Below are 23,812 nucleotides of genomic sequence, written 5' to 3'. Positions count from 1 at the left end.
ACTCAACCGGCCATGTTCGCTTTGAATTTCGAGGTTTAGAAAACGGCCCATACACGGTTTTCTTCCCACTTGTTTTATTTTATTTATTTTTATCATAGGAGACAGACTTTCCAAAAGTTTTAACAATTAAATTATTGGGGGTTTTTAAATTCCCTTCCCAAATTAACTTATAACAGCATTATCAAAAGGGGTTTCTAGATTTTTATTTTTTTAGCAACCTTAATTTTTGGGGGGGCGTTCAAAAATCTACTATGAAACATAATGGTAAAAATTTAGGCTGCTTGCGGCAGTTGGGATGTTGACCCCGGTTGATGATGATTTGGTTGCCCCTTCAAAACAACTCCCCCAACTTTCCCCCTTAAGAAACCCTCAATTATTAGGGGACCCCCAAAAATTAAGGGGGGGGGGCGCGGTTGTCTGTCTTGTTTTTCTCAAGGGAAATGTATCGTACACCATAAAACTGGCATTTTTGGGTGGGGGAACCTCCCGCCCGGGGCTAAAATTGGTGTTGTATTATAACCCCATCGCTCTTTTTTCCCACTACACATTTTTTTTCATCGTTTTCCCCTTGACGGTTACAAATTTTTTTTTTGAGGGAGTTACCGCCGCCGTTACAGACAAAAATTTACCCCGTTCCTAGGTTTAAGCCTTTGTTACGGGGACATAAAAAATTTACGCCCAACCCTAAACAGCGATTATTTTTTTCACGGGGGAGAGAATGGACAATGGTTACAGGGGGGAGAACCAGGGTCCAGGCAATCATTCCCAGAGGTGGGGAAAAAATTTCCCAAAAATTTTTGGGGGACTAGAGCAAAACCTCCCCCACACTTTACCACCTTTTTCACCACTTTGGTTTTCCGCAAAAATTAAGGTCCCGTTTTGAAATAATCCTAGGGGAAGCTTTCAAAGTTTTAAACGCCAAGTGTGTTTCCGAAAAACAAAAAAAAGGGGGAAACAAACCTTTTTATGTATCAAACTTTTTTTCAAAAATAAAATTAATATTATTACATTAACTTCAAAAAATACTTAATATATTTTTTCAACAATGTTTCAAAAACTTATATTTTGATTAAAAAAATGATCCACCATTTTTACCCATTTAACCAGTTACTTTAAAGAACCAAACTTAATTTTTATAAAGCTTTTGCAAAAAAAATTTTTTTCACTTTTTTTTTACCACATTGAATATTCTCCGCTAAAATAATAAAAAAAATCAACCACGTACTTCTGAATGTCGGTAGAAAACTATTTTCTAGGATATGAACCCAATGAGTTCAAAAAAAAACATGGTGGCAAAGGGAGGGAAATACCATTTTTTTAATTCGACACACACATTGGATTAGATAAATTAAAATATTTACATTAGGTTAATCAATTAGTTGGGACAAAATATCAAAACCAATATAGAAAAATTATTTTCGATTCAAAAAATATTTTAAACCATATATACCATCATGGACCCCGGACTTAATTAAAAACATTTTTAATAAATTATCGGGAAAAGATCGAAAGGCAGTAAAAACCTTATCATGGTCAACCATATCTGCTAGATAAGGAGAGTCTTATGAGTCCTCAGCTGGCACATTGGTTTGCAAAATTTTGTTCTATGGGGACATTTGAGGGGGGCCAGGTTGATCCACTATAGTATTCTGCTTTTTCTGCATGAACAAGTTATTGGGCCACAACCTGACTCTTAAAACAGTTGCAAACAGATGTTTTTGAACATGAGGGCAGGCTTTTTCGGGACATGGCTTGTATACCTCATTAAGGGGGTGGTCATGGTTTACATGGCGGCCCATAGTTCCATCAACCATTTTAGCTATTAAGGTAGCTAGTGTAAGGGAAATTTTTTCCGGAATAACAAGCATCTATTTACCACTTTCCATCGAGAAGTATGCCGCATCGTTTGAAAGGCCGATTCCTTCTTTGTTTTCTCTAAAAACCACACTGGCTTTTTTTAAAGTTTTAAAACTAGGAATCTTTTTAGGATATCAAGGAACAAACGTTGACACTATATTTTTGCGGGGGGAAAAACAAACAAACCAAAGGGAAAAGAAAAAAAAAGAAAAAACAAAAAACGACCTTGTTTTTGTCTATCACTTCGTAAACTATTTGTTTGATTATCAAATTCCTTTTTTTGGGGAGGGCCTTCTTTTTAGGATTTTGTAAATAATGTTCAGTAAAAACAAATTTCAGCCAAAAAAAAAAACACCTGTTTTAAAATGGACTCTGAAAAATATTCGGTTATTGACCCCCGACTTCTCAAACAATTTCCAAAAAACTTTCGGAGAAAAGGGGGAAAAATAATTTTTTTTTTCGAAAAGTGGCGTACTCCTCAAAAAAAATAATTTTTCAATGCCTCAAAAATCTTCCAGTATGTAAATCTTATTTACTTTACCTAATGTGGAGTCCCAAATTCCCGGGTCCTGGGCACAACACAAAGGTTTTGATTGGTATTCCCCTTTTACTTTAAATGGAACATATTATTTTAAAAAAACCTTTGGGTCTTTTTTCCCGCTTCGTTATTTGGGAGTGGGTCGATTTTTCATTATTATTTTTGATGATTTTCGACAATAAATTTGTTTTTTTTAAAAACACACTGAGTGGAGGGAATTATCACTTTCGTCACCAACTTCCATCAAACAATTTTAATCAAAACATACTGCTAGTTTTATAAAAATAACCCCTTTATAACTTATAGCGGATCATTAATGGGGAAAACGCTATTTTAGGAAATTCAAAACTGTTTGATATCAAGGGACTTCATCATCTATGTTTTTGGCAGAAAATTTCTTCCCTAACTGCTTTCACCGCCCACAAGGCTATACCAACAGCTCAAATCTTGGTGAACGCATCAACTAAACCCTTCTTATCTTCAATATATCCACTGAAATTAATCAAGAAAAAAACAAACAAAGGTGGCGGGAGGGCATCTGAAGAAGGCGGAAACAAAAAAAAAGGAAAACAAAAAAACGGGGGAATTGTAGTAGAAAAGCAAATCAATGCTTAAAAAAGGGTTATTTGGAGCATTTATCTCAGCAATTTATTGGTTTTTTAAAAAAAAAACCACATATACCTGCCAATTCCCTTTTTTTAAAAGTTACGAAAACTGGCTGGGTTCCCGGCGTTCAACTTATATAGATCTATTTGTGGCTTACAAGATTTACTTTCCTCTTCAAGGGGACCAATAAAGGTGGCCCTTTGGGATTTTTGGAGTTTGTTCGTGTATGCATATATAGCCACATGACACCCAAAAGTCTTTGGGGCTAGGTGCAGTTTATAACCAATGGGCACCTGGGAACCACTACATTGACCATGGTGAAACAAACTCGTGCATCAAAAACCTTTAATAACAATTACTATTAATTTGTTTGGAGGCTGGAGCCCTGCGGTTTTAAAAAACTTGCAGCAGTTTAGCCGCCTCCATTGGCATTTATCTCCCCCCGCCCCCTGAAAGAAAAACAAGGTATCCCACCTTTTTTTAACTCCCTACAGCTATTTTTTGCAAGCCCACACATTTTCCTATGGGGGGGACCAGGATAATTTAAACCCCCAACAAAATCAGTGGGGACGTTTTGCATTATTTTAATAACAAACAAAAACCTTAAAATTTCGGGGCAAATTTAGCTGCCTCCTACGGCTTAAAGGCGCTTTTTAAACAAAATGCTTTAAAAGCTTTTCGCTCCCTGGACCGGTTAAGGAAGAAGTTAGGGGAATTGTCCAGGCAAGGGTTGTTAAATTAAGCCGCAATCCTCCCAAGATAAAAAATACCGTTTTTCGGATATCTTAAAGATTTTTTTTCGGATATCATTGGAGCCATACAGTCCTTTGATACCATCGTAATTCTCGGGATTGATCCGCCCGGGGGAGGGTTTCTCGACTGTTTCGGCGCTTCACCCCCGCCTTCAAACAGGGGGAATCGCAGGAATATTTCACTCTAGGCGGGAAAACATTTGACAATCAAAATTTTCAAACTAAAACAACATTTCCGAACAGTTTACAAAGTAAAATTCAAAAGAAAGAAAAAAGTTCCCCAGGTTAGGGGAAAACGTTACCCGAAGTAGGTAATTGTTAATAAGGTAAAAGTACCTGTGGGAAAGGCCTGGAGAGGGCCACCCCAACAACAGGCTTACCCAAAACAACGTGCAGGGGCGTAAACGGGGGACTGAAAAAAAAATGATGATGGGAATAGGAAAGGTTAAAAAAGGAGGGGGAGGGGGACACCACGTTCGCCAGCAAAAAAACCCAGTATACACTTTTATTACTTTTGCTCAAAATAAACCTAAAGAGAGAGGTGTGTGTAAGTTGTGGTTTAATAGGGTTAAAACTAGCCAACCCCTCGTGACCTACTTCCCGGGTTAACTTTTTGCTCCTATTTAACCCAATAAATTCCTCGCTTTAAATTCTTCGATATAAATATTTCTTTTCAACACATGGTTAAGTTCCTTCTCTAATACAATTGTATTAATAATTATATTTTGTTAACCCCAATTAAAATTGCTTAATTTCTATCAGTGAAAAAGTTTTGTACTTTGGTGGGCATTTTCGATCTGTGCCTGGGAAAGGGGCCGGATTTAGTGTAAACTTACGACTGGTTTTAAAAAGCTGGCCCTGTGGCTGTTCATTTCCGTGTGCTTAACAAAGTCCACCAAGGTGTTTTGGCCGGGACGAAATTAAAAAGCCCCCACCACTATCGCACAGTTACCATTTGGGCTAATTATAAATCCCCCAACCGTTTTTTCATTACTACCAAGTTAAAAAGGCCGCCATGTTTCCCAATACTGATTAAATCTGTCTGTTAAAACAACTGTTTCAAAGTTTACCCCATTTTTGCGTTTCCACTAGTTAGCTTTGGCAAATGTTAAGACAGCGGAGGTTCTATTGAAAGCTTGTGCTGTTATGTCCGGGGCCGTATTTGGTTGGGTTTGGGGTGCTGATTCAGAGTCAGAGGTGGGTGTGTTCGCCAAAAAATCCCCTCCGGCCTCTTGGAAAAAACATTTCATCTGCGGGCTTGTTTGTTGTTTCCCTTTCTGTGGAAAATCTATTGTTATGGATTTATAAACTGGCTAACCATGATCATGGTTCCTAGGTTTGTATTCTTATCTTCACGGGACGCTTCCTGATTTCGTTGAGTTTCCTCTTTGCGTTAAGTATACTGTGTTCGAGAGGATTCAAAGTTTGCAGTGTTTCACTATTGGCATTTTGTGGGGGGTGGGGGACTACATTGGTATTCTCCCTCCGGGAAAGGCGTTAGAATATCCGGTTCACCAGGACTAGCTTTGGTTTAATACGCTGCCTTAAAGTTTTTCTTTCATCCCGTATCCGCTTTTTCTTGAAAAATGTCTCCCATACAATCTTTGTTTATTTGTCTGGCATTTCCATAAAAGTGTCCTCTCGGGCGGGGGTATATGGTTTTTGTTCTTTCAGAAGTTGTGCGTAAAGAAACCGCTTTTGAAGGGGGGACATTGAGGAGGGATGGTTTTTGGAGGTGACTGTTCCTCTGTCGAAAAAGATCTTGATTTCCGTAGGGGTTTCTTGAAACAGGCGGAAGGAGGCCCAGGGTTTAACTGGTGTGGTGGGGTCGTTGTTTGTTTCTTCCTGGAATCTGTTATCCTGGACCTTAAACATCCAAAAGGAAGGGCTTAGCTCTCTAACCCTTTCCCATTTACCCTGTGGAACTCTATTCCCGTTAAGTTGGATGGGGACTCACTTTGTTGTTACACTCAATCGGGCCCTTTTTCCATGGGCACCATATTCTTTTGAAAAATAGCACCAAGGGACCAAAAACTTTTTTTTTATTGAGAAATTAAGCATTTTTAATTTGGGTTATTATTAAACAATGTGTTACGTAGCGGCGGAAACTTAAACATGTTTGAAGATATTTATAACGAGAAACATTTAAAAGCGAGGAATATTAGGGTTACACCTAGGGAGCAAAAAGTAAGTATACCGGGGAATGTAGGGGGTTCCGGTTTGTTTTGGGCTTATTTTTACCCTTTACAACTATTTACACCCACACTTCGCTCTTAGGGGTTATTTTATTAGCATTATTCCATCCAAGTTTTGTTAACAAACCCCACCCCTTGCAAAATTGCCGAATCGGTGAAAAAACTGTTACAGTCCAACCAACCCAAAAACTTTAAATTCAATTCCGGCTTAGCTTACTGGAACCCAAGTTTTTACTGTGGAGGCTTCCAGGAAGCAAATTAATGTGCCCTTTGCCAGAACATGAATTCGGAATACCTCGGAGATTTTACCAATGCCACACAAATTGTCAAAAAGGTTGATTCATGACTTTCCCAAAAAATTGGGCCTTTTTTTTCATTTTTAAGAACATGTGGCAGGGCATTGGGGCGTTGGCAGACGAACATGGGAAAAAAATGGTGGGGGAGGGAAGACTTATTGGGATTTCTTGGTTTTTCTTAATGGTTTCTGTTAAGCTAGCCAAACACTGCATTTCGTCATTTCAGTCGTCATTATACAACCCCCAAGGAAAAACTGGTTGGGTGAAAGACACGGAAGACCAAAAGAAGGAGGGGTTCGCCCCTATAAATTTTTCTCAGGATCGATTATGTTTATTTTGGCGGTCACGCAGCACTGTATTTTCTCCAAGATTGCAAGGGGGCCTCTGGCAGGAGCTTCTAAACTTACATTTGATCATCATAATGTTTAACGGCTACCATAGACCTGGGAGGGCCGCCAAAAACTAAGTTCTACCGGACAACAGTACATCAGCTTGCTTAAAAGGTACACACCCGGACATCGGCTTTGTTTGTAACCAAGGACCACTAACAAGAAATCAGGAACCAGCCACAACGTCACTCCAGCAAACATTGACCCAGTCTTCCACCTTCCGCTCGACCCTAAAGGGGGGACAGGGAGAATTTGAAAACAGCTGTTTTGAAACACTATTTCAAAGTCGCATCAGCCTCTAAACACTGTTGGGTGTCAAGGGCAGCGGAAAAACCCAAACCAAAGGACTCATCAATCACCAGCTTCCAGCATGGTATGTAATATGTCTTGGACGAGGAGGGACACCCAACTTTTTACCAAGCACTGAACGGGGAACCCCAATTCAGTTCGGAGGACAGGGAACAGTCAGATAGCGAAGGAAAAACGTATCAATTAAACTTTCACCGGGGGGGCACGATATTCAATTCAAAACGTTCCCTTAAAGTGCTAGGAGACAGCTCTAGCCAACCAAACGTCACATCGGACCCCCATCACAACCGCCTTGCCGATGGGGACACGGAGAGGGATTTGTGTTTCGAGGGCTACCGAAGTTCCTATCACTCTTGCTAGCCAACAAAGAGTTACAGGAGTGTGGGGGCCACTTCTAATCTGGTCTTTCAACTCTTGAAAAATCCCAGCTTAAGGAGTTGCAAGTGGGGGGACGATGAGGAACGCAAGTTTCATTAGGAGAGAGGTTTTTAAAAAATTCACTTAACACCCGCTCAGGACCCTCCTTTGGTTACCTTTTCAACTGGGACTCCCACCCCGTTCCTCTATGGAATTAACTCCTATAAACTTCCTTAGAAGGTCCCAATTATTGGCTGCTTCAACGGTTATGATGAAAAATGGACAAAAGCAGTGGTTCCTGATGAGGATTTCCCTAACGAGCTGCTGAAAGTCACGCCCCACCTGTTATTTCTTCCAGTCCATATGGCATTTGTTCTCATTAAATACGATTCATTCGGAAGTTTACATGAAGCCTGTTCCCCTTCTTTATTTTAACGGCACGGGTTTCTAAAACCCCTCTTCAGAAGCCAGGGGCGGGTGAGGAAACCCCAAAAGGCACCTCTAACGGGAAGGGGGGCCTCAGGGGGGACCCTCTATGCCCTTTCCTGAAATGGGGCAACTAGGAAAACTGCTCCTCCTTGATAACCACTAAACACAAATTTCAAAGGGACACAATCAAGAGGTAACACAGGGGGGGTGGGGGGGGGGACCCATGGCCCAACAAATGCCCTCCAAGGCTGGTCATGTTAGTGCAATCTATTTGTTACTGGACTCAAAACGAATTCTGAATTCTAGTTGTATGAAAGAGAAGAGATGGGGAAAATTTCCACCACGATGGGAAATCGACCCATGAAGGCTCGGCCGTCGATTAACCCATTCAAAGGCGGATCGTTTATAATCCCTTGGATCTTTTGGCTGAAATATTGTGGGTTTGTTGTGAGGAATGACATTCGTTGGGGCGAGATACTGGCTCTCCAACCAACCAAATTGAGGCTTATATAAAAATCCCAAACAAACACCATTTCTTTAGAGTGGTTTGAATCAACACTTTTCCGAGGGTGTCGTTTAAAAGGTGTGATGTGCATTCTGGGGTTTTTGCATTTTCTATCACAAACTGTTACTTATAGCTGGCGCTTTGTACCCACTTTCCGTTGCAGTCTTGATTTACCCATTCGGGGGCCTAAACCCCCACCTATCCACCACCCCGAGCCCCTCATGCCTATTGAATGGGAATCCGCCGGGGGTACATGGCGGGAATTTTTTGGCAGATGCGGATTTGAGGGAACAAAACTTTCTTACGAAAAGCTGGGGCCCTGGCCATTAATGTTCAGGAGCTCCTTGGGGGGAAGATGGAAACCTGTTTTTTTTGAAACGAGGGAAAACCCAACAACAGGAAAACCCTGTCCCCACTTCTTAAACCATTTCAGATAAGGACGGTAGGGTAGGACGCCAAGGGGTGCAAAACCCGGAGAAGAAAAAACAGATAAGGCCCTGGGGGCGCAAAAAACACTATTTTTCTTCTTGGGAATCCAAGCTCCTGCAGGTAAGGGCGGATATCTTCGCCCGATTGGGGCATTTACCTTTATGGCTTACGTTGCCTATGAGGAAAATACAAAAACAAGGTATGGGGGGCAGAGAAATTCCCGCATTTTTCTCTTCCTGTAAAAAAGATCAAGCTGTATGGAAGCATTTGTTATCCCCCTGTTTTATCTGTTTACCAACTGTAAAACCAAAGAACAACGCACTGGGCAAGGCTCCACCAAAAACCTTATCAATAAAAGTTGGGGGATGTGTTGTCCAAACGGCCAAACCCTCTAAAGGAGGAACGTATCATCCAACATTGACCTATCCCCCGCATTCCTCCAAAGCAACCAAAGGGACTTGTATGGCTCGTTGCAATGTAAAAAAAATCCACTTTTCAGAGAGGAGTTCCCATAAACATCCCGCTGGAAAAAACATGTTTTTGGGGCCAATTCTTCGTAGGCGGGGACTGCCAACTCCACCACCACAAACTAGCTTCCTAAAAATTTTGGCTGTAGGATAGTATGTCAATATGAGGGGGAAAGGATTTGGGGAGCACATCAAGTTAATATTTTTAAAAAAAAACTATTTTAGTCGAATTTGAATAAAAAGGACAAAGATTACATTTGAATAATTAGTGGAACGACCCTTTGGACAGGGGGGGAATATAAGGGTATATTTAGCCTCGAAACCGCCAATGTGGCGAAATTTATTTTAAATTTGTTTAGTTCGATTAATTTCAGGTTTTAAGTTCAAATTTTATGCATCAATATTATGATTTTGATAAGGTTTCCGTTATTAGTTCCATTTTTTTTGTATTTATAGTACGTTTTCAGTTCTACAAGTCTTTTACGTAGACTTATAGGTTTTTCTTTAAGGATGTTCTTAGTAACTACTTTAGGATTTGGTGTAAAGTTTGAGTAATATAATTGATAATTTTAAAAAGTTGTACTTTTTTGCTAGCGAACGTGTTTTCCTTTCCTTTTAACTTTCCTATTCCTCAGTTCAGTCTTACTCTTAGCCACGGTTTTGTTGTTGTTTTGGCCACTCCATGCTTTCACAGTAGTTCCCTTTATTATAATTACTTACCTTTCCGTTACATTTTTTTCCTACTGACTTTTTTCTTTTTTGGGGAATTTTTCTTTTATTGTTACTTTCGGAAAATGTTGGTTCTAATGGATACAATTGATTTTCACAAATTATCCCGCTTAGATGATTACAACGATCCTGTTTAGATGGTCGGTAAGGCGAAAAACTAGTCGAGACTCTTGCGGACTCAGCCCGAAAGATACCGTTGTATCACAGCTTATGCTCAATGATATCAAAAAAACTTTGCTTTCAATTATTATTAGTGACATCCATGATTCCACGCAGTTGCAGCAGGGTGTTAACTTAATTTGTCCAATCTTGGGCAACCTTTTTGGCTATTTTTTCTTTATATACCACAGGGGGGACATCAGCATTCTATGTTGTACAGAATTACCAGTTTATTTAAATGGGGTGGGAAATCCCCTGTAGGGAGAATTATAATTTACTTCTCTTTTCGGTTCTGGGGCTTGTCTGGGCTCACATTTCCACCAGGGCAACCTCAAAAAAATAACGACTAACTTATGTTTTCAGGGTTGGCTGAAAAAGAATCTGTTTTTGGGAATGGTACACACGCCACAGGGGCTCTCCGTGCTCCTATTTCATAAAAAAAGGACCATTATTTCATTAAAAAGATATATTTGGTTACACAACAATATTACCTCAAACGGAATAAGTGAATTTGGTTCAAATCAGGGAAAATGTTGAGAATGATAGGCTGGGGGTATATAGCTCATAATTGGAAAACAGACTCAGGAGCGTTCACAAATTTCATATTCAGGGGAAACCAAACGGGGGGAATATTAAAAATTCAGAGGAAAAAACGGTCCAGGTTAGCCGCCGATTAAAAACAACTCAAACAACTAGATTCCTAATAAAAAACCAAATGGAAATCATACCGGCAAATCCCAAAAGTACCAGCCGGTTCCAAAAGGGAAAAAAAACATTTGGAAAGAAAGAAAACTCCACCCCCATCCAATATTTTGCTAAATCTATTGGTGAAACGGGCATGAAAAAATCTGAAATTTATCCCCTCAGAAAAAGTTTTTCCCGACCTTGGATTTTTATTCGTGGTCCGAGTGTTGGCCAAATTCTGTATCATGCGAAGTCAACTAAAACTTATCAAGATGGACGCTAAAATTATTAAAACTCTTTATTAGTGGACTCCTTGAACTTTCATTTGTGATGTGTTGCTGAAAAAAATGTAGGAGAGATTAAATTTTATTAAGGGTGGTATTATTAAGGGCGGCCACTGCACGAGCCTCAGTGCTAATCTCGAGCCTTATCAGGGAATGTGTTTTTAAGATGAATTATCTAATTTACAAAGAAAAGTTACTGAATGCTCTGCCCAGGACAGAAGGACGGTTTGGAAACCAAGTGTAACTATGATAGCTTTTAAATATATGGTTGTAGTAAAGGGATAACACAAACAGGGCACACTGAAAACTTTGTCATATTCAACAGCTGAAATCCGTTAAATGTAAAGTATGTCATTAAGACGATATCATCGTACTTATATTAGATATCATACTGATTAATGGTGCTTGATTATCACCCTACAGAGACAGCTATTTGGAGTATTTATTTGATTATTGAGTACGTAAACATAATCTCCTTGAAACTTACTTGAATCCCATTTTATTGATTGTGATGTATCTATCGCACAAAACAAAGGATCATGATCAGGTTTGAAACAGTATACATTTTGATTCATAATGAGGTTAGAGCGGCACATGCAACAACTATCAGACAAGTGTATTCTAACTTTTCAGTCTGAAAAAAAAACTGTCAGACAAATGCATGAAAATTAATGATGGAACTAACATATCTCATGTTACTAGCGTAAATGAGTGATTTATAGATTTATATAATTTAAATTTTTTGTTGTTGTTGTTGTTGTATTTTAAATATGGGAATATTAGATGGTTGTGGATGTTTCTGGGGACCAGTTTTGGTACACCGACCAATGTTTACAAAATCATATATGAAACATAACCACTAATTTTATTTAATATACGTGAATATGAGATATGAGAATTGAAAATTTGATGTTACGGTAACCTTCTCCGTTTATTCATTAAAAAAAACCAAAACTTAAAATTAAAAAATTGATTTTTACATAGTGTCAAATATTTGATTTGATACGACAGATGATCACACGGACTGTTTTATAAGCTGCTGAGTCGGATTAACGATTAGGGGCAGTTGCAGGAAGAGGTCGATAGTTTAGTGCTCTGTATCAGTATAGTCCTCTTGTCTGAAGTTTAAAAATAAAATAAATAAATAAAATAAAATAAATAAATAACTGAGCCCATGTCTTATCAGCACCTGCTAGCGTTATCATATGCAGTGAATGGGCAGTGCAAAAGTGGCTATGGTTGATAGTGACTAGTGTGTTAATCGTATAGTTTTACGTATTACTGAGTATTTTCGGTAAGTTGATTTGTTGAGTGCCGGCATACTCAGATGGTTGTGTATTTTTGCCGACGAGACATTGAGAAACTTATAAAAACATTCTTTTCTGCAGCGGAAGGAAGTTCTAACGGACTGGGAAACCTTTCAACTGAATGAAAGCAATACCGGTTCAGTACTGTGGCGAAAAATTGGACATGGACAAAAATGGTTCAGCCATTAGCTATAATGACCCATGGTTCCAAATCCCTGGGGTCTCTTCAATTGCACGAGGAAATACATTTCAAAGGAGAAGAATATTAGCTGACCTAGCCTTTAAAAAGTTTAAGAAAGTGTGGTATCCGGGTATAAGATATCCTTTGAAAGAAAAACTGAGTGCTCTAACATAGTGTGTAGTCAGTGTAGCTAACTGAGCGCTCTTAATATGACGCCCCAAGTGGTATTCCTTGCTACTATTATACAACTCGAAATTTGAAGTCCTAAAAAAGCCACCATGGGACAAAATCGTATACATTCAGCGGTGGACACCTAAAGACAATCTTTGACAATCAAGGTGGCCAAAAGGGCTGTTCAGGAACGATACTGTATACAAAATATGTAATGTTGAAAATGCTGTCTGAGCAGCGGACCCCCCCATAGGTGTCTGTGCAGTGCGCCCCCTGTGTCTGTGTGCAGTGCCGCCAAGTTACCCCTGTGTCTGTGCAGTGCGCAACGTTACCCCTGTGTCTGAGCAGTGCCGGCTAACGTTACCCCTGTGTCTGAGCAGTGCCGCAACGTTACCCCCCTGTGTCTGAGCAGTAGCCGCAACGTTACCCCCTGTGTTGAGCAGTGCCGCAACGTTACCCCCCTGTGTCTGAGCAGTGCCGCAAAGTTACCCCTGTGTCCTGAGCAGTTCCGAAACGTTACCCCCTGTGTCTGAGCAGTGCCCGCAACGTTACCCCCTGTGTTCTGAGCAGTGCCGCAACTATTACCCCTGTGTCTGTGCAGTGCCGCCGTTACCCCCCTGTGTCTGAGCAGTGCCGCAAAGTTACCCACTGTGTACTGAGCCAGTGCCGCAACGTTACCCTGTGTTGAGCAGTGCCGCAACGTTACCCCCCGTGTCTGAGCAGTGCCGCAACGTTTCCCCCGGTGTCTGAGCAGTGCGCAAACGTTTACCCCTAGTGTCTGGTGCAGTGGCCGCAACGTTACCTGTGTTGAAGCTGTGCCGCAACGTTACACCTGTGTCTGAGCAGTGCCGCAACGTTACCCCCTGTGTCTGAGCAGTGCCGCAACGTTCCCCCTGTGTCTGAGCGTGCACGCAACGTTTACCCCCCTGTGTCTGAGCAGATTGCCGAACGTTACCCCATGTGTCTGAGCAGTGCAGCAACGTTACCCCCTGTGGCTCTGAGCAGTGCCGCCGCAACGTTACCCCCCTGTGTCTGAGCAGTGCCGAGCAACGTTCCCCCCTGTGTCTGAAGCAGTGCCGCAACGTTACCCTGTGTCTGAGCAGTGCCGGCAACCGTTTTCCCCCGTGTGTCTGAGCAGTGCCCGCAACGTTTAACCCCCCCTGTTTCTGAGCAGTGCCGCAACGTTACCCCTGTGTCTGAGCAGTGCCGCACACGTTACCCCCCTGTGTCTGAGCAGTGCCGCAACGTTTACCCCCTGTGTCTGAGCCAGTGCCGCAAACGTTAACCCCCTGTGGCTGAGCAGTTGCCGCACGTTACCCCTGTGTCTGAGCAGTGGCGCAACGTTTCCCCCTGTGGCTGAGCAGTGCCGCAACGATACCCTGTGTCTGAGCAGTGCCGCAACGTTACCCCCCCTGTGTCTGAGCTGCAGTGCCGCAACGTTACCCCCTGTGTCTGAGCAGCAAATGCGCAAAACGTAACCCCCTGTGTCTGAGCAGTGCCGCAACGGTACCCCCCTGTGTCTGAGCAGTGCCGCCAAAGTTAACACCTGTGTCTGAGCAGTGCCGCAAAGGTTTACCCCCTGTGTCGAGCAGTGCGCAAAGTGACCCCTGTGTCTGAGCAGTGCCGCAACGGTCCCCCCTGTGTCTGTGCAGTGCCGCAACGTTACCCCCTGTGTCTGAGCAGTGCCGCAACGTTACCCCCCTGTGTTGAGCAGTGCCGCAACGCTTACCCCCCCCTTGTGTCTGAGCAGTGCCGCAACGTTTACCCCCTGTGTCTGAGCAGTGCCGCAACGTTACCCCCCCTGTGTTGAGCAGTGCCGCAAAGTTGCCCCCTGTGTCTGAGCAGTGCCGCAAAGTTTACCCCCTGTGTCTGAGCAGTGCCGCAACGTTACCCTGTGTCTGAGCAGTGCCGCAACGTTACCCCCCTGTTGTCTGAGCTGTGCCGCTAACGATACCCCCCTGTGTCTGAGCGTGCCGCAACGTTACCCCCTGTGTCTGAGCAGTGCGCAACGTTACCCCCTGTGTCTGAGCAGTGCCGACAAAGTTACCCCCTGTGTTCTGAGCAGTGGCCGCAACGTTACCCCCTGTGTCTGAGAGTGCCGCCGAAAACGATACCCCCTGTGTTGAGCAGTGCCGCAAAGGTACCCCCTGTGTCTGAGCAGTGCCGCAACGTTACCCCCCTGTAGTCTGGCAGGCCGCACGTTACCCCCCTGTGTCTGAGCAGTGCAGCAACGTTTACCCCCCTGTGTCGGAGCAGTGCCGCAACTGTTACCCCCTGTGTCTGGAGCAGTTAGCCGCAACGTTACCCCCCTGTGTCTGAGCAGTGCCGCACAACGTTACCCCCCTGTGTCTGAGCAGTGCCGCAACGTTACCCCCTGTGTCTGGAGGCAGTGCCGCAAAGTTACCCACTTGTGTCTGAGCAGTGCCGCAACGTTACCCCTGTGTATGAGCAGTGCCGCAAACGTTACCCCCTGTGTCTGAGCAGTGCCGCAACGTTTACCCCCGGTGTCTGAGCAGTGCGCAAACGTTACCCCCCTGTGTCTGAGCAGTGCCGCAACGTTACCCCCCTGTGTCTGAGCAGTGCAGCAAACGTTTACCCCCTGTGTCTGAGCCAGTGCCGCAACGTTACCCCCCTGTGTTGAGCAGTTGCCGCAAGTTTTTACCCCCCTGTGTCTGAAGCGTGCCGCAACGTTACCCCCCTGTGTCTGAGCAGTGCGCAAAGTTACCCCCCAGTGTCTGAGCAGTGCCGCAAACGTTACCCCCCTGTTGTTGAGCAGTGCCGCAAAAACACGGTGGTTTTTTACCCCCCCTATGTTGTCTGAGCAGTGCCGCAGAAGTTACCCCCTGTGTCTGAGAGTGCCGCAACGGTACCCCCTGGGTCTGAGCAGTGCCCGCAAACGTTACCCCCCTGGTTGAAGCAGTGCCGCAACGTTCCCCCCTGTGTTCTGAGCAGTGCCGCAACGTTACCCCCTGTGTCTGATGCAGTGCCGCAACGTTACCCCCCTGTGTTCTGAGCAGTGCCCGCAACGATACCCCCCTGTGGTCTGAGGCAGTCCGCAAACGTTACCCCCCTGTGTTCTGAGCAGTGCCGCAACGTTACCCCTGTGTCTGAGCAGTTGCCGCAAAGTTGCCCCCTGTGTCTGAGCAGTTGCCGGCAAGTTACCCCCCTGTGTTGAGCAGTGCCGCAACGTTTTACCCCCCTGTGTCTGAGCAGCTGCCGGCAACGTTACCCCCCTGTGTCTGAGCAGTGCCGCAACGTTACCCCCCTGGGGGTTTTGTCTGAACGCAGTCTGCCGCAACGTTTCCCCCTGTGTCTGAAGGCAGTGCCGCAACGTTACCCCCCTGTGTCTGGCATATTGATTATTGAGATCGGCGTGGAAGATGGTCCGGCCATATTCTCAGGAGCCAGTAAAACTGTTCAAGTGGCACTGCTCAGCAGCAGGGGGGTGCCATTCGCCATTCAATCTGACAATCTGTTTGCTGGTAGATTAGGCAGACCGAGGAAGAAACTTGTTATCTGTTCTAAGAAGTGATTTAGCTTTAGGTGTAAGAAATACGATTATTAGATAGCTTTAATGAACTTAAGGGGTGAAAGATGCTTGCAATAAATGTTGGGAAAAACTTGTATGAATGGGCAAGATTTACCATTATTCATTCTTTTAAAAAATTTTAAAAAATATATATCTCAATTTTAAATATATATTTCAGTAATTTAACTTTTAAATAATTTTTGTTGGTATGATCTGTTGAATATTTGTAACTTGAATTTAAATATGATTATTTTTCCTCATTATGTAGTCTCCATCAGTAATTAACACAGTGTCAATACTGATGGAGACTCTCACTTGGCACAACTATCAAACTATATGATCGACCCACTACACTCATAAGAAGCGAAGAAGAAAGATTACAATAGAATAATAATAATATTTAAATTCAAAGTCACGCTTTAGTTGTTATACTGTTATATATCGAAACATGATTATTAAGAGATTAAGGTCAACACACCTTGTATATCCATTAAGGGATGTGATAGTATTGTTCAAATCTGATGAAGGTTACTGAACGCTAAGCTTCATCCAAAACTTTAGAATTTTATAAACCCTGATTGATAATTGGAACTTAAAAAACCTGTTACGTATATTCCTTGGTTATTGTTGGGCAAGTTAGGAAGGCCACCATGATACAACTGTACACTCTACAGGCTCTCTGCTGATAATAAATATAATATTAAACATAAAAGGGCAATTTGGTAATCTAGCTAGGCACATACTGTGCCCCAGTTGGGGCACAATTTGTATTCCTGGGGCACAGTTGGGGCACAGTGGGGGCTTAAAGTTACTTGGGGCACACTTGGGGCAGGATGCGTTGGGGCACCAGCTGGGGCTCACTTGGGCACAGGTTGAGACAAAAATGTCCTGAGAGCACAGTTTAGTATATACTAAATCAATATGTTATAATACACTGTCTACGTTCTGGGTCAATGATGAAGGAAATTCTCATTCAGTGGTAAATACCTACTTCATTGGCGATTTCCATGATACCCCTGCGCCTAGTGCCTTAGTTATCTTCTCATTTCAACCCATAATTCCGTTAAACCTTTTTAAGCATCTATTGTTAAAGGACAGATTCCAAACGAAACTTCCTTTTTCCTTAGTTTTATAGTGTATGGTATGAGGACAATGGACATTTACCGATCGAATCGGAAAATTTGACAAAGAATTTGGTTTGTTTTGACAACAAGTTCATACGATATAGTCCCAATTATGATTACAGCTTTCTATTCGAATTAAAAATGACCAATTCTGTCATTCGATTGAAATATCAATTTCATTATAGAAGTTGCATAAGTGTACGTTAATAATGTTTCATAATTTATGCATAAAACAGTTCGCTATGTTATCAGGATTCAGAGGGGACAAGCATTTGACTAAGCTGGAGGGTAAGCACCAGCATAGCGAACTGTGTTTAATTTGTTTATGTTCTGAGATAATTAAAAATATTGTTTTGTTTGGACGTAGGTAGACATAATTATTATTAACGGTATTTTTTATACATCAGATTTGAATTTTAGTACTGATGATTTATATCACCCAATGCCATGCAGTATTAATTTGAATCCTGTAAAAATATCTTGTTTAAAATATTGAGTCCGAAAGGAACGTTCCAACTATAACTCTCTGTAACGCAAGAACATTGCAACTGGCAGAGCAGAAACTGTAGCAACCAAGCCATGTCAAATTTGTGGTGTGGTACATTAAGTATCACAGCTGTCAGAGTTACTGTTACTAACCAAACTGCAATCCAATGTGCTGAGTGAAGAAGTTAGATTAGATGCAACAAATTTAATTTGCTAGTGTTCATAGATTTGTTAAACAAAGAAAATGATGCTCATAGAAAATTCTTACATGTATTATATCTATTTGATTATTTCAACATGCATCATATCGATTTTGTCCTCCTGAATGTCAATTCGAGTCAATTAAAAAAATAGGGAAAAGGGTGTGTTTTACGGCTAAATATGGAACATTAACTTGAGGTTTTACCATAAACTTTTAGATACTTTCTAAAAGTGTTACGTAAATTAGGGAAACATTTAATGAGGGTTTTACGGTTTCTTTTGTGTAGTCCAAAACAGAAACAAAGGTGATGTTTTATCGTGCTCCTTTATTCTACTGACTGCTGCTTTAGTAAACAATTCAGTAGAGTGAACTCCTTCATCATCCTCAGTCTCAGTCAACACAGACTCAGACCCGTTCCTGTAGTCATAATGAAAATCATGATCTCCAAAGTGCCGTCCCCACGTTTCACCTAGCCAGGGGTGGGAGACGTGGTGGTGAGTGTAGTGAGTCCCCATTCCTTTGTACAGACCGTAGAAACTATCAAATCCTCTTTCAGTGGGACGATATCTCTTTTCCCTGTGTCCCAGGTGCCATTTACCAACCCCGTGTACTTTGTACCCTCTTTCGGCAAGCTCCTGAAGATACATACAATATAATATTATATATTGTATTAGAAATATTTTATTGGCATTCTGAAAGCATTCAGTTTTGTACTGGCAACTTCGAGAGATAATCAATTATTCCCAAAAGGTATTATGCTAGGAATTTGTTATTTACCTTGGATAGAAACTTGTGAGAAGAGCTCTCCTTCTCTTGCGGTCCCATGACAGAAGAAGTAAACAGTTGTCCGAGCCTAAAAGCATATTTTCCTGTCATTAATGATCCCCTTGTTGGAGTACATGCTGCTTGAGTATACAGATTGTCTAGAACTAAACCTTCTTCAGCAGTTCTATCCAAGTGTGGAGTTTCGGGTATTCCTTTGTCAGACACAAACCCATCAGGCTTGTGGCTGAAGCCAATATCAGCCCATCCCAAATCATCAGCTATAACTAGTAGTATATTAGGTGCTGTTATCCTACAGTATTCCTCTTGTGGTTCCATTACTGCTACATTCATTATTACCAGCAATATTAACCAACACACCATTCTTATCTCCTCTCTTGTTTGGTTGTTATCTCCTCTGTTGCTTTAGTGTGCTGATATCATCTAGTGGAACACCTGTAACGGTGGTATAGTGACGTCATCGTCATAACATTCCATTGAAAATATAAAACATTTTATCAACTAAATGCACTGATAATCCTGTTATCTCGGAAACTTCAGATAAACTTTAATGACATTAAGGGAAGTGCAGTCTAACATTTAACAGCAATGTGAACAGCAGCCGAGAGATATAACAACAAGAGGTATCAAGGTATGGAGAAAGTGAAGTACAGTAGAGAAGCCAAATGTTGGCCTCATTTCACACTTCACTATATTAAACTGTTTAACTGTAAAACTGTTTAACTGTAAAACTGCAACATCCAGGGGAGAATTTACAATTAACACACGAATGAGAGTATGGTATACTAATAAAATGTATACTATAATGCATAATATAATGTATACTATAATGTATAATGTATGCTATAATGTATACTATAATTTATAATATAATGTATACTATAATGTATACTATAATGTATAATATAATATACACTATAATGTATACCATAATGTATACTATAATGTATAATATAATGTATAATGTATGCTATAATGTATAGTATAATGTACATTATAATGTATAATATAATGTACACTATAATGTACACTATAATGTAAACTATAATGTACACTATAATGTAAACTATAATGTACACTATATAATGTTTAATACATACTATAATGTATACTATAATGTACAATGTATACTTTAATGTATACTAAAATGTACTACATATATTTATCATATTACCTGGCTGATTTTAAAATGTTGGCGAAAATCAGTTTCAGATCAAGATACAAACAAATAGACAATAAAACTATATATAGCTTACCTTAAACGGTTAAGTTTAGACAATAAAAATAATATAGAGTAGCTTTAATGGTTAACTGCAAACGTGGGTTAGGAATCTAAAGTTAAAGACAACACTGTTACTATAACTAAGATAGGAACCAAAAGTAAAAGATGAAATAAATAAATTAATTGCGACTGAGTTTGCTCCTTATTCATCCATGTCCAATCATACCCTACTCTTGTACACTATAATATCATTTTAACATCAATGAATCGAATTATTATCATCTATTGACAGTAAAACAAACATACTGTTAATCTGATATCCTATATTATATTTCCTATATATAGTGTAGGTTTATAAAGCTGACACAAGTGCAGACAAATTAAAACAAACAATGTAATTAAGCAATAATTATACCAATAAAAATACACTTTTTACCATTTCGGTCACCATTTGGGGCTACATTTATTGGGGATATCTAAATACAAATCATGTAAGGAAAACTCGACGACAATAGCTCTCAAGTAAAAACAAACAGCTCACCTATACGACCCACTGAGAGGGGGCATCTTTAGAATATTTCAATATCATAGCAGCTAACTTCTCCACTACATCAATATTACTTGCTGCTATATTCACCCTCTCATACGGATCTATCTCTAAGTCAAACAACATTGCAGCCCTCCCACTCACAAACACCAGGTCAGGACAGGGTTCTGTCAGGAGGTGAGAGTGACACCAACTTTGTAAATCACCATAAAACAGTTTGTAGTTGTGATGTCTGATAACACCATATTGGGCAGGCTGTGCCGTGGTTGGACTGCAGTACTTTACAAGCTTATCTTCTGGTAGTTTGTTGACAACCAGATTGTGCAGGATTGTATCTCTGTAAAATTTAATTATTGCTGTGAGGTAGCGTATGTATAACAGGAAATGCAGAACTTACTCATTATGATATTTATTTATACTCTATACTCTATAGGTCGCATCACAATGCAATAGGTGATTTTTTGAATGTCTACAGGTCACACATTAATAATATAAAGGTCTTGTTGCTCAGATCACAACCAGACCACAAACAACCACAAGGCCTAAATCTATTTGCGTGTAACCACTAACCAAGCCATGGGTATTTTCAAATTGTCATATATTAGCATGATACAGTAAATTAAAGATCAATTCTAGATTTAATTATCACCATTATTATCTCAAGAATTTTCCACCATGATAGAAAAAGTAGATAAATGAATATCATATTATATCATATTATGTTCGAACCTGCCAGAATGATCACCATGAAGAGATCTGAGCAAGGAGTTTCCACCATCTTTTTTGAATCCTCCTTCAGTAATTTGAAACATGCCCGAGATAGTTTCTGTCATTCCTGAAAACAAATCTAAGTTCACGTTAGCTTGTAACCAGGTCATAAGATTACATTTTACTCAGGATTGAAGAAGTTATGTGGAGTGTATTCAAAACATGTTTATAATTTAAGTGGAATTCTAAATGTTCATAATTAGATTATCTAGGTCTTCAGAGTCTGAGTTTAAGGCCAAAGTGGGATGGGTAAAAATCATTTTCTAGTTTTAACATAATATAATGTGCTGCTCAGGGAGATGAACGAGTAGGAAAGAACCAAAAAATCTGACCTTGCGTTGCTGAGATAATGCATGCCAACGTTTGCGGTATACCTCAAATATAAAACTTAAAAAAGGTAAACCACAACTTAGCCCAAGAAACACCTGTGCCAAGTCTCAGTTTCTGGGAGTGGCCAGTCATTTTCAAAACCTCCAACTTTGGCGTGCAATATCTCAGCAACTCAAGGTCAGATTTTTATGTGGTTCTTTCCTTCTCAGTCATCTCCAGCAGCTCTATCACATATTATGTTAAAACTAGAAAAATGATTTTGATCCCTCTACCCCGGCCCCTCTGGCCTTAAGTACATGATTATTATGAAATTATTACCTGCCAAGGATAAGACCAGGGAATGGATATCAACAACATGAGCAAGAGCTTTGCTGTGAGTACCCTTTACACCATCATTAAGCCACGGTGCCCAGATGAACGCAGCACTCTTTATTCCACCTTCAAAGAATGTAAATTTACCATCACGATATGGTTTATTACTCCCACCAACATAGTCCCAACAGGATTTAACTAGTGCTGCACCGTGATCACTTATAAATATTATCACTGTGTTCTCCTTCATACTTCTTTCCTCAAGTGCAGAAAGGATCTCTCCGAATCCATTATCCATCTGTGTTACCATGGCAGCATAGCGCCTTCTCTCCACATCAATGATGTGGTTGTTTCTCTTAGCAACAATAGATTCATCTGGTTCTAGGGGCGAATGAGGGGCAGTGTATGCAACATACAGAAACAAAGGTGATGTTTTATCGTGCTCCTTTATTCTACTGACTGCTGCTTTAGTAAACAAATGAGTAGAGTGAACACCCTTATCATCCTCAGTCTCAGTCAACACAGACTCTGACCCATTCCTGTAGTCATAATGAAAATCATGATCTTCCTGGTTATGAAGCCATACTCCATTTTTATAAGAGTGTCCCACTCCCTTATGAATGTAGTATGATCCCATACCAGAATAAATTCCATAAAAAGAATCAAAGCCTTTTTGTGTAGGTAGGTTGCCTTTTTGATGGCCAAGATGCCACTTACCAACACCGTGGACTCTATAGCCACTTCCTGATAATTCCTGAAAGCATGAATAAATATGATTGTTTTGGATCAAGATGCCCAATTGAATGCACTATTTCTAAAGTTAGTTTCACTATTTCGATCACTTAAAACACACTTTGTTTTTTGAAAGAGGTTGGACTGAAATGGTTCATGACTAAACAATTGGAGGGATTCAGATTTATAAAAACGAGTTTTAATTAAACTTGTTGTAGGAAACTTGGACCTACTCACCTCTGAAAGGAACCTGTCAGACGGACCCTTTTTGTCCGCTGTTGTCATAACGGAAGAAGTAAACAGCTGTCCGAGCCTAAAAGCATATTTTCCTGTCATTAATGATCCCCTTGTTGGAGTACATGCTGCTTGAGTGTACAGATTGTCTAGAACTAAACCTTCTTCAGCAGTTCTATCCAAGTGTGGAGTTTCGGGTATTCCTTTGTCAGACACAAACCCATCAGGCTTGTGGCTGAAGCCAATATCAGCCCATCCCAAATCATCAGCTACTACTAGTAGTATATTAGTTTTACTGCGATTAATAGTGCAATCTTTCTGACTGACTGTCGAGGAAGACGAATGAAAGAGTAGCATTACTGTTACCAGAAACAGACCAAACATCCTGAAATTTCTGCGATGTAGTAGTTTCATGGAGGAGGACCTACAGTTGAATAAGTAAACAGTATGAAATGAAATGAAATGAAATGAGGTATTTATATCCCGCTCATATGATTAACCAACAACACAAGGAAGGTGGTTAACCATGTCAGAGCGGCTGACTGTGAGTGATGTGAGCAAATGTGTAAAAATGAACAAGATTATAACGTAATATTAATATAAGACCAAGACAAAATTAAAACATCTTTTATTTTAAACCACACTAAATCAAAAAGAATCAGAGACCATACAATACATGTAGGTAAAATAAAGGTTAGTACAGTGACATAGAAAGGTAGAGAACTTAGACATAAAATGGAGTTCGGTAAGAAATAAAAGCCAAGGTGTCTTGCAAAATGAAGACAAATGGAAAGAAAAAACATCAAAACTGATTATATAAATGGTTCTTTAACATTCGCTTGAAGCAGTTGGTATCAGTAATACATCTCAACATCAGTGGAAGAGAGTTCCATGCAATC

At 40.7% G+C, this 23,812-nt stretch overlaps 2 protein-coding genes across 2 annotated transcripts; both read right to left on the bottom strand.

The window, feature by feature from the left end:
• Positions 1 to 18,251: 18,251 nt before the first annotated feature.
• On the bottom strand, positions 18,252 to 19,101 carry LOC134824528 (arylsulfatase B-like). Its single transcript, XM_063836435.1, has 2 exons — positions 18,763 to 19,101; positions 18,252 to 18,620 (listed from the first exon to the last, which is right to left on the bottom strand). The coding sequence occupies exons 1-2, from the start codon at positions 19,099 to 19,101 to the stop codon at positions 18,252 to 18,254; spliced, it is 708 nt and encodes a 235-aa protein (XP_063692505.1).
• LOC134824563 (arylsulfatase I-like) lies at positions 18,411 to 22,377 on the bottom strand. The gene is made up of 5 exons (XM_063836474.1): positions 21,954 to 22,377; positions 21,267 to 21,372; positions 20,532 to 20,874; positions 18,763 to 19,203; positions 18,411 to 18,620 (listed from the first exon to the last, which is right to left on the bottom strand). Exons 1-3 carry the CDS (start codon positions 22,255 to 22,257, stop codon positions 20,532 to 20,534), a joined length of 753 nt encoding a protein of 250 aa, XP_063692544.1. The 5' UTR covers positions 22,258 to 22,377; the 3' UTR covers positions 18,411 to 18,620; positions 18,763 to 19,203.
• Positions 22,378 to 23,812: the final 1,435 nt, after the last annotated feature.

This window comes from Bolinopsis microptera, chromosome 12 (genome assembly GCF_026151205.1).
Source record: "Bolinopsis microptera isolate Bmic1 chromosome 12, MBARI_Bmic_1.0, whole genome shotgun sequence".
In the NCBI taxonomy this organism is placed as follows: Eukaryota; Metazoa; Ctenophora; class Tentaculata; order Lobata; family Bolinopsidae; genus Bolinopsis; species Bolinopsis microptera.
Note: the sequence above shows the minus strand (reverse complement) of the source record. Positions and strands in the feature narration are given on the sequence as shown.

Coding starts and splice junctions, on each gene's coding strand:
- LOC134824528 (XM_063836435.1), bottom strand. CDS start 19,101: ATGAATGTAGCAGTAATGGAACCACAAGAGGAATACTGTAGGATAACA. Junction 18,621..18,762: donor CTCACAAGTTTCTATCCAAG/GTAAATAACAAA, acceptor ATGTATCTTCAG/GAGCTTGCCGAAAGAGGGTA.
- LOC134824563 (XM_063836474.1), bottom strand. CDS start 22,257: ATGGTAACACAGATGGATAATGGATTCGGAGAGATCCTTTCTGCACTT. Junction 21,373..21,953: donor CCTGGTCTTATCCTTGGCAG/GTAATAATTTCA, acceptor ATTTGTTTTCAG/GAATGACAGAAACTATCTCG. Junction 20,875..21,266: donor CATGGTGATCATTCTGGCAG/GTTCGAACATAA, acceptor TAAATTTTACAG/AGATACAATCCTGCACAATC.